The sequence below is a fragment of the Sinocyclocheilus grahami genome, unplaced genomic scaffold (assembly GCF_001515645.1).
Source record: "Sinocyclocheilus grahami isolate Dianchi unplaced genomic scaffold, SAMN03320097.WGS_v1.1 scaffold513.1, whole genome shotgun sequence".
NCBI classification, from domain to species: domain Eukaryota; kingdom Metazoa; phylum Chordata; class Actinopteri; order Cypriniformes; family Cyprinidae; genus Sinocyclocheilus; species Sinocyclocheilus grahami.
Window position 1 is genome coordinate 1,027,735 of NW_015505692.1, and position 11,793 is coordinate 1,039,527.

Consider the following 11,793-nt stretch of genomic DNA (forward strand, 5'->3'; position numbering starts at 1 on the left):
TTGTAATTTTGCAGTGTTAATGCATTCACGCTACATTTCAGCTTGATTAAATTGTCTGCGTAAATGCATCTGAATGCCACTTCAGCTGCTTCTGTTTCTCCAGCAGTGGAACATTTGGTTTTGTTAATACTGATTTCATTTGATTGGTAACAGCCCTATAGAGTCTTATTATATTAAGTGTAACTATTAATCAAATGTAAGAATTTGATATGAAAGATGACACATGCATTTAATAAGGTTAGGGAGAAATGCCCTTTTTATAGGCAAAAAAAACAAAAGACCTGCAAATCAATTCAAATACATTTTAATATGCAGTAACTTTAGTCATATAAAATGTAATTTTCCAGCAACAAAATTGTGGCCAGTGAAAATGCTGAGTGGCTAGTAATTTTGGAAAACCACTAGCCACAGTGGCTGGTGAGCAAAAGAGTTCATGTCAAGCCCTGTATACAGTGAATACTTGTAATTATACTTGTATTGCAGTAAAAAATGTGGTGTTTAACCGGAGTACGGTGGTGGGGGTGCTTGACGTGTCCAACACTAGAAAGGGGTGCATGCTGCAAAACGTTTGGGAACCACTGGTGTAGTGTATATTTACCACAGCAGTATTTTATTATATTATATTGTGTTATTTTATTATATTAAAACCTAAATTAAAAAAAATTGTAGAATAAAAATAATAATAGGCAATACAGAGAAAAAAGAAAAGTTACAAATTGCTCTATCAAGCTTTTGTTTTATTGGAGGAGAATTCTTTTTGAAGTAATAATAATAATACTAAACATAAATCTGAAGCAAATACTTTACAGTTGTGTTGAGAGTTATGGTTTCTTGCTTTGTGAATCTGGTATTTATCCATAATGAAAATAAAATGCAAGACAATATCTAGCTTACTAGTGCTGTCAAACAATTAATCGCGATTAATTATAACCAAAATAAAAGTTTTGTTTACATAATATATGTGAGTGTACTGTGTATATTTATTATGTATATATAAAGACACACACATGCATGTATACATTTCAGAAAAATATGTTGTGTTTATATTTTAAATATATTTATATAGAATATAGAATATAAGAATCTAAATATATATACTGTATGTGTGTGTATTTATACATACATAATAAATATACACAGTACACATGCATATATTATGTAAACAAAAACTGTTATTTTGGATGCGATTAATCACGATTAATCGTTTGACAGCACTGTTTTATACTTATTTTTTTTCCCTTCCTATTCCATTCTGAATACTTTAAAATTTAAAGGATTTGTTGTGGCATGATGGGAACTAAAATACACGTGTATTATGCTTATAATAAACGTGTATTATTATAACACTTTCACTATAGCGTTTTACATTATTTCAGACTGTAATAATAAAATGTGACTTGAACACCGATGCAGCTTGTCTGTGTTTTTTCTCTCAACAATCAAATTTTAACCCAGCGTGATGTATAATCATGTGGAACTCATTTTCCAGAAAATACAGTGTATACATGTGGTATCCGTCAGTGAAAATATTCAAACATGCACAAGTCAAATAAACATATACTAGCCTGTGCGGTTATTACTGAGCCCTGTGTGGTCTTAAAAGAAAGAAGCCCTCGTTGCGTCGCGGTGTTACCTGGTGACGCGTGCGGCTCTGGTCGAGCAGCTGTCTGGATCGAAGCTTCTGCTGCTGCAGCTGCTGGATGGCGAACTGAAGCTGGTAGTTTCCCGCAGCCGGCGGCGGCGGCGGCGGCTTCTGAGCGCTGAGCAGATCTACGTCACACACCGACTCGGCTTCACAAGCAGCCCTGAGACTGAAGACCAACAACAGCATCAAAACACTAGTCGAGAAGCATTTAGTGTCCCAGCAGGACAAGAGCAAACCTGGTACTGAAAAATGCTGTTAGCGGATGCCAACAGCATCATTTGAGATGTCAAGCACCTTGTGGATGAGAGTAGGAAGTTCATGTTTATGCATCTCAAAAAAAGAAAAAAGAATTAACTGCTGCCTTGCACTTGCAGCATCAGAGAGGCAGCTGCTTAACTCTTCTCTAACTGGATTATCTCTCTCACTTTATTCCAAAGGGCTGCTCTCCTTATATATATATATATATAATTTACATTTTCTTTAGGATACAAATCTACCTCATCTAATGCTGTAGGGAACCTTATTACTTGCACATAATATAGATATAGATCAGGGGTGGCGAACGTCGGCCCTGCAGAGTTTTGCGTCAACCCTAATCAAACACACCTGAACAAGCTAATCAAGGTCTGAAGGGTTACTAGAAAGCTACAGGCAGGTGAGTTTTAATTAGGGTTGGAGCTGAACTCAACAGGGCTGCGGCTCTCCAGGACCGGAGTTCGCCACTGCTGATATAGATAATAGATATAATAATCAACGCACAAAAAAGATAGTTTTTCTATCTAGATAGATTCACTTCTAAATCTAATTATAAAATGATGTGTCTACTTCATGTCATTGTTGAAATAATCATTTGCACAGTGGCTGACATAACTTGTGAACATACATTAAATAATCAAGACATCATTACTAATGTGCTGTGGACACTAAAAGACTTGCCTGACGTAAATGTAATGCTATGTGACACTGTTTACATCAAGCGCCATACAAAAAACCAAAGTCTGTCATTTTCTTCTTTAAAAAAATGTAAAGAAAATAGTTAAGAAATTTCTTAACTTGTTTTCTACGAATATTTCCATGAATATGGCCCTAGAAAATAATATGCTACTAAGCAAAGCCAGTTCTCATCCAATGTGCTTATTATGTAAAGAACATTTCTTAATAAAAAAAAAACATGAAACCAATACAGATTGATTTAGTGAGCAAAAATGACATGTTATCATGCTGTACAGCTGTTATCTTTAGACATCTTTAGTTACATTTTTGGCTCGACTTCTATCTAGATAGATTCACTTCTAAATCTAATTATAAAATGATGTGTCTACTTCATGTCATTGTTGAAATAATCATTTGCACAGTGGCTGACTGTGAACATACATTAAATAATCAAGACATCATTACTAATGTGCTGTGGACACTAAAAGACTTGCCTGACGTAAATGTAATGCTATGTGACACTGTTTACATCTTTACATCAAGCGCCATACAAAAAACCAAAGTCTGTCATTTTCTTCTTTAAAAAAATGTAAAGAAAATAGTTAAGAAATTTCTTAACTTGTTTTCTACGAATATTTCCATGAATCTGGCCCTAGAAAATAATATGCTACTAAGCAAAGCCAGTTCTCATCCAATGTGCTTATTATGTAAAGAACGTAAACACATTTCTTAATAAAAAAAAAACATGAAACCAATACAGATTGATTTAGTGAGCAAAAATGATATGTTATCATGCTGTACAGCTGTTATCTTTAGACATCTTTAGTTACATTTTTGGCTCGACCCACATGCACCAAAGAGTTTTTCAATTTGCATTAGAAAAACAATATAAAACACTCAAATAAAACACTTTTTTACTTTTCTAATCAATTCTCCAGCAATTCTCTATAGTATGAATTACTATGTGGCTGTATTCCTCATTCATAATCACCTTGAATGAAAGCATCTGCTAAAGGAATCGATGGGAATGTAAATACAGAAGTGAATTATTCTGGAAAAACCGCGTAAACTCAGTAAAAGCAGTGCTTGTGCAAGAGGCTACATGAGAACAGCAGAGCCAAAGACACTTGGGATCACAGAGTCATGTGAAAAGAACCATCCACCCATGCAATTCTCATTTCTCATAACGGTTTGTGTGTTGGAAAAACAATTTGCGACCCATGACACAACCTCAAAGACCGCCACCTCACCACATTAGAGCCCAAACCTCCACGTGAACCCGAACATCAGCGCAGCTACTTCCAAACAGACCTTTGACATTTCATCATCCGCTTCAATAACAGCTTCACAGCCTCTGTTTAATCGCTGAGCCGCAGGTACTGAAGATGTTTACCAGTAGAGCAAACATGCTCAAAAATGAGGTCACACATAAATGTTACCCTGGACCACAAAAAGGGTTAGTTCACCCAAAAATTAAAATGAGCTTGTGTTTTACTCACCCTCTAAGCATCCAAGGTGTATATGACTTTCTTCTTTCAGACGAATCCAGTCGGAGTTATATTAAAAATTGTCTTTGATCTTTCAAGCTGTTTAATGGCTCTCAGCGGGTGTTGCAGTTGAACAGTCCACAAGTCGTCAAATAAAGCTCGCGCACTCATAATAAAACGTGCCGCAGACGCTCCGGTGGATGAATAAAAGCCTCCTGTAGCGAATCCATGAGTATTTGTAAGAAAAATATCTGCTTCAATAACAGCTTCACAGCCTCTGTTTAATCGCTGAGCCGCAGGTACTGAAGATGTTTACCAGTAGAGCAAACATGCTCAAAAATGAGGTCACACATAAATGTTACCCTGGACCTCAAAAAGGGTTAGTTCACCCAAAAATTAAAATGAGCTTGTGTTTTACTCACCCTCTAAGCATCCTAGGTGTATATGACTTTCTTCTTTCAGACGAATCCAGTCGGTGTTATATTAAAAAAGTGTCCTGGCTATTCCAAGCGCTATCATTGCAGTCAGCGGGTGTTGCATTTGAACAGTCCACAAGTCGTCAAATAAAGCTCGTGCATTCATAATAAAACATGCTTCACACATAGTGAATCCACGTGTTTTTGTAAGAAAAAATATCCATATTTCAAACGTAATAAACAGTTTTCTCTCACTTCCGTTATCTGTCATACGCGGAAGGCATGCCGGTGGAAGGCGTATGACGTATGCGCATCGCGTGCGCCGCTGAGATATGCTAGTCTCACGAGTTTGTTTAATAGGAGCAAAGGAAGCAAAGTTTCCTTACTATACAGTAGGTGGCGATAATGCACCTTAACATTGGTGCTACCCGCCATAAAACAGAAGAAGAAGAAGAAGAAGTTTCCTTACTTTAGCAAAGGAAAACCAGTCTCCTCTTGGTTAATATCGAAATCCTCCGACATTTTTCTTTGCAAATGTTCGGTTTGTACTTCTAATTCGTGAACGGTGTTTTGTTTTGTCCTCTCTCCGCATTCGTCACTAATCTCGCAACGCCTACGTCTTACGTCATCCGCCGGAACGGCTTCAGTGGATGACAGCTAGTGGAAGTGAGAGAAAGGTGTTTATTACATTTGAAATATGGATATTTTTCTAACAAAAACTCATGGATTCGCTACAGGAGGCCTTTATTCACTTCCGTTATCTATCATACGCGGATCCGTTCCGGCGGAAGGCGTATGACGTATGTGCAGTGCGCGCGCCTCTGAGATATGCTAGTCTCACGAGTTGGTTTAATAGGAGCGAAGGAAGTAAAGTTTCCTTACTATACAGTAGGTGGCGATAATGCACCTTAACATTGGAGCTACCCGCCATAAAACAGAAGAAGAAGAAGAAGAAGAAGTTTCCTTACTTTAGCAAAGGAAAACCAGTCTCCTCTTGGTTAATATCGAAATCCTCCGACATTTTTCTTTGCAAATGTTCGGTTTGTACTTCTAATTCGTGAACGGTGTTTTGTTTTGTCCTCTCTCCGCATTCGTCACTAATCTCGCAACGCCTACGTCTTACGTCATCCGCCGGAACATTACCACCATAATGCAGCATTCCAGGGAACAGCGCAATAAATGCATTGAGCTTTATGTTGTTGATGATGCATGACTGCAGTTTGAGCTCGGCTCCAGTGTGCCGTGCCCCCGGCGTCCGCGCTGACTCATTAACACAACACTGTTATCCCGGGGTGGAATTTCTCACTCGCCAACCAGAGGAAAGTCCTGTGAAGCCCAAGCCATCTGGGTCCAATTAAGGTGAATGAAAAGCTTTTATTAAAATGAGGGCATCAATGTATCCTTTACAACTATTTTTAGTCCCGCGACCTCTTAAATTAGGCTTGTGTGCAAGAAACCTTTGCTTCAGCAGTAACATATGATTCCAAGTTCAGTTTATTCACATTCCTCGAAATTACGATGCACGGCTGAATCCTGCTGAATCCATTATGATGTACAGCTTTAAAGGATATGAAAGAATAAGAAAATAAAATATGAGCTGGTCAGGGGAATGGTTACAGATAGTGCCAGAGGTGCTAGTCAGTTTAAATGTTCAGTAAGCACTCTGAATGGTGATCGGCTCCTGGTTCCTTTAGTTTCATGTATTCTAACTCAACTCCACAGCCAGAACAGCAGATACACTATACCAGGGCTATTCAATTAGTTTCATTTGAGGGCCGGATTATCGAATTGAAATTTTGAAGGGGGCCAAGGGGGAGGGGCCCGTCCCGATTTCTTTCTGAGGGGCCTATAAAATTAGAAATTAAATTTAAATGCATATTCAGCTGTAAAATGAACTAATATTATCAACACCAACATCTATAAAAGGTTAAGATTAGTGCTGTCTGTGAATCGATTTAAAAAAAAAAAAAACGAATTATTCACACAGTTTTCTGTAATTAACTGCATATTAATATATTTATATTATCATAATTTCACATTGAACCTCCAAATTAATGTAGAAACAATATAAAGATGGTATATTTTAAATATGTGTTTAATGGCATCTTTTTACTAAGTAGCCTATTATTAACAATGGCCAGTATTTTTGATAATGCAATACTGCTACTGATGTCTCTATTAAACGCATTTTCCCCTTAATTTTAGCCATCAATTATAGCAATTCAACGTTACAGTATAATTGAAAGTCATTATTTTTAACATTTAGTAAGTTCTGAAAAATATCATTTTTAACTTTAAATATAAGTGAACTTAAAACAATCTTCACATAAACTATAAATTGTATATGCAACTATATAGATTAATCTTTATTCAAGCTACAAAACTTAATCAGCGACTAGAGCAGTCGAGTGATTTCTTTTTCTTTTGTTCTGTGATTTACATCAATGACAGACTTCATCAGATTTCACTTTAAAAGCAGCGCTGTCTCTTTAAAACCTGATGCACATGACGCGTAACTGACACACATCCAATTTTCTCCCAACTCTTTATGGTCATTTAGGACTTCATAACTCATTTAAGACCGTGTTTATGAGGTCACTCGCCAAAACCCAGCATTTTGACATAATTGTTTGTTTTTTTGTCCGATGAAGCACTACTGGCGTGCTGTCTGAAGCGGCTCAGAATACAGCCGAACACGCAGTCTTTCAGACTAGACTCCATTTGATAATCATCTTTGTTCAGCGCTATTTCTCGACAGAAGTTATGACCGACAACACTGCTTTTATACTCATTTAAACTAAAGTTGTGGATATGTCATAACCTCCTCACACAAGCGCTGACATTTATTGATGTTGCGGTCTCCGGTTATTGTTGCGTCTCTCATCCCTTTCTTTTGCGGCTGTGAAACAACGGCCCGAACCAGTGTTGCCACCTTGTGGACAAACTAATTAGTGCAAAATAATGACCTGCGGTACTCTTCCCTCGGGCCAGATGAAGATGAATGGTGGGCTGGATTTGGCCCGCGGGCCGCCAAATGAATAGCCCTGCACTATACACACTACAGCACTACTCGAAGAGTCGTCCAAGAATCCCTGCATGTGGCATAAAAGCCTGCTGAAAGACCAGTCTACATCTGCATGCACTTCCAAGCTGGTCCGGACTGGTTTACTCTGGTTAGTGCTGGTTTGGTGCTGGTCTGTGCCACTTTTTAACAACAATCATAAGCAATCCAAACAATCTTTGGTAACAAAGCGAACAGAATCAGAGCGACTCCATCTCTGCATGCGCGGCTGAGTTTTAGTAACTTATAAAGTGCTTTTTGGAATGAATGCGACAAGCACCAGGTTCACTTTATTTTCACATTTGCATAATTTCCAACATTGTTTGTGAATCTGCTATGAGAAGCTTGCATAAAACAGTTGTCAAGTAAAGAAAAACTTCAAGCTTCCTGCAATTGCAATACGTGACAAAAATAATACTGTAAAGCTGCTTAGTAAACACAATCTGCATTGTAAAAAGCGCTATATAATGGTGACTTGACTTATTAGACATTAGAATAGAATTACCTATGGGGCCAGAAATTAACTTTTGCATTATTTGCCACCTGGAATTGATTATTATTATTATTGTTTACCTTTGTAAGGGCAATTTTATAATGACTATTTTATAAATAGTAATACATGCGAGTTATGCACTAATGTAAAAACTCTGTTATATCACTAAAGCTGTCAACTTTGCAAAATCAATCTCTTACATCGCACTGAACGACTCCAAACATTGTCCGTTGTAGCGAATCAGCTCATGGGGAAATATGAATAATTAATCATAACTAGTTATAATTAATTTTAAATATTTAGATCCGAATATTCAGCTGTAAAATGAACTAATATTATCAACACCAACATCTATAAAAGGTTAAGATTAGTGCTGTCTGTGAATCGATTTAAAAAAAAAAAAAACGAATTATTCACACAGTTTTCTGTAATTAACTGCATATTAATATATTTATATTATCATAATTTCACATTGAACCTCCAAATTAATGTAGAAACAATATAAAGATGGTATATTTTAAATATGTGTTTAATGGCATCTTTTTACTAAGTAGCCTATTATTAACAATGGCCAGTATTTTTGATAATGCAATACTGCTACTGATGTCTCTATTAAACGCATTTTCCCCTTAATTTTAGCCATCAATTATAGCAATTCAACGTTACAGTATAATTGAAAGTCATTATTTTTAACATTTAGTAAGTTCTGAAAAATATCATTTTTAACTTTAAATATAAGTGAACTTAAAACAATCTTCACATAAACTATAAATTGTATATGCAACTATATAGATTAATCTTTATTCAAGCTACAAAACTTAATCAGCGTCTAGAGCAGTCGAGTGATTTCTTTTTCTTTTGTTCTGTAATTTACATCAATGACAGACTTCATCAGATTTCACTTTAAAAGCAGCGCTGTCTCTTTAAAACCTGATGCACATGACGCGTAACTGACACACATCCAATTTTCTCCCAACTCTTTATGGTCATTTAGGACTTCATAACTCATTTAAGACCGTGTTTATGAGGTCACTCGCCAAAACCCAGCATTTTGACATAATTGTTTGTTTTTTTGTCCGATGAAGCACTACTGGCGTGCTGTCTGAAGCGGCTCAGAATACAGCCGAACACGCAGTCTTTCAGACTAGACTCCATTTGATAATCATCTTTGTTCAGCGCTATTTCTCGACAGAAGTTATGACCGACAACACTGCTTTTATACTCATTTAAACTAAAGTTGTGGATATGTCATAACCTCCTCACACAAGCGCTGACATTTATTGATGTTGCGGTCTCCGGTTATTGTTGCGTCTCTCATCCCTTTCTTTTGCGGCTGTGAAACAACGGCCCGAACCAGTGTTGCCACCTTGTGGACAAACTAATTAGTGCAAAATAATGACCTGCGGTACTCTTCCCTCGGGCCAGATGAAGATGAATGGTGGGCTGGATTTGGCCCGCGGGCCGCCAAATGAATAGCCCTGCACTATACACACTACAGCACTACTCGAAGAGTCGTCCAAGAATCCCTGCATGTGGCATAAAAGCCTGCTGAAAGACCAGTCTACATCTGCATGCACTTCCAAGCTGGTCCGGACTGGTTTACTCTGGTTAGTGCTGGTTTGGTGCTGGTCTGTGCCACTTTTTAACAACAATCATAAGCAATCTTTGGTAACAAAGCGAACAGAATCAGAGTGACTCCATCTCTGCATGCGCGGCTGAGTTTTAGTAACTTATAAAGTGCTTTTTGGAATGAATGCGACAAGCACCAGGTTCACTTTATTTTCACATTTGCATAATTTCCAACATTGTTTGTGAATCTGCTATGAGAAGCTTGCATAAAACAGTTGTCAAGTAAAGAAAAACTTCAAGCTTCCTGCAATTGCAATACGTGACAAAAATAATACTGTAAAGCTGCTTAGTAAACACAATCTGCATTGTAAAAAGCGCTATATAATGGTGACTTGACTTATTAGACATTAGAATAGAATTACCTATGGGGCCAGAAATTAACTTTTGCATTATTTGCCACCTGGAATTGATTATTATTATTATTGTTTACCTTTGTAAGGGCAATTTTATAATGACTATTTTATAAATAGTAATACATGTGAGTTATGCACTAATGTAAAAACTCTGTTATATCACTAAAGCTGTCAACTTTGCAAAATCAATCTCTTACATCGCACTGAACGACTCCAAACATTGTCCGTTGTAGCGAATCAGCTCATGGGGAAATATGAATAATTAATCATAACTAGTTATAATTAATTTTAAATATTTAGATCCGCTGTAGATATTTACTTGACCTCTCAGGGTCAACTGTCTGTCAATTCTGAGAACGTTAATTTCCTGGTTAAAGTAACTTTCTTACTGTACAACTCTACACAGAGCTTGTAGCATAAATCTGCATGATTAAGTGACTCCAGTTATGAGCAAACAATGAACAACGTCAAGTGTGATACAAGTAAGACTTTATTAACTACATAAACACTTAAACTGGTCTAACATACACATACACACACACGCATACAGTTGGTATAGGAAAGGGTTAAAGCTTAACGCAGTAAAGAGAAGAGAAATAAGAATATGAAACTATGGTACCATTTGATATTCAGCAGATCTACCGCCTGAAGGAAACATCAGATTCTTAGTTCAAACACACCTTTGTAAAAAGGGATGAAGATGAATGGTGGGCTGGATTTGGCCCGCGGGCCGCCAAATGAATAGCCCTGCACTATACACACTACAGCACTACTCGAAGAGTCGTCCAAGAATCCCTGCATGTGGCATAAAAGCCTGCTGAAAGACCAGTCTACATCTGCATGCACTTCCAAGCTGGTCCGGACTGGTTTACTCTGGTTAGTGCTGGTTTGGTGCTGGTCTGTGCCACTTTTTAACAACAATCATAAGCAATCCAAACAATCTTTGGTAACAAAGCGAACAGAATCAGAGCGACTCCATCTCTGCATGCGCGGCTGAGTTTTAGTAACTTATAAAGTGCTTTTTGGAATGAATGCGACAAGCACCAGGTTCACTTTATTTTCACATTTGCATAATTTCCAACATTGTTTGTGAATCTGCTATGAGAAGCTTGCATAAAACAGTTGTCAAGTAAAGAAAAACTTCAAGCTTCCTGCAATTGCAATACGTGACAAAAATAATACTGTAAAGCTGCTTAGTAAACACAATCTGCATTGTAAAAAGCGCTATATAATGGTGACTTGACTTATTAGACATTAGAATAGAATTACCTATGGGGCCAGAAATTAACTTTTGCATTATTTGCCACCTGGAATTGATTATTATTATTATTGTTTACCTTTGTAAGGGCAATTTTATAATGACTATTTTATAAATAGTAATACATGTGAGTTATGCACTAATGTAAAAACTCTGTTATATCACTAAAGCTGTCAACTTTGCAAAATCAATCTCTTACATCGCACTGAACGACTCCAAACATTGTCCGTTGTAGCGAATCAGCTCATGGGGAAATATGAATAATTAATCATAACTAGTTATAATTAATTTTAAATATTTAGATCCGATGTAGATATTTACTTGACCTCTCAGGGTCAACTGTCTGTCAATTCTGAGAACGTTAATTTCCTGGTTAAAGTAACTTTCTTACTGTACAACTCTACACAGAGCTTGTAGCATAAATCTGCATGATTAAGTGACTCCAGTTATGAGCAAACAATGAACAACGTCAAGTGTGATACAAGTAAGACTTTATTAACTACATAAACACTTAAACT

The 11,793-nt window shown here is 37.0% G+C and overlaps 1 protein-coding gene across 2 annotated transcripts in view; it reads right to left on the bottom strand.

The window, feature by feature from the left end:
- Positions 1 to 11,793, bottom strand: part of ttll5 (tubulin tyrosine ligase-like family, member 5) — a 104,647-nt gene that overhangs the window by 7,658 nt on the left and 85,196 nt on the right. For both annotated transcript variants that reach the window (XM_016237411.1, XM_016237409.1), the window contains exon 28: positions 1,634 to 1,811. In XM_016237411.1, coding sequence (XP_016092897.1) covers positions 1,634 to 1,811 — 178 coding nt within the window. The remainder of the gene's footprint in view (positions 1 to 1,633; positions 1,812 to 11,793) is intronic.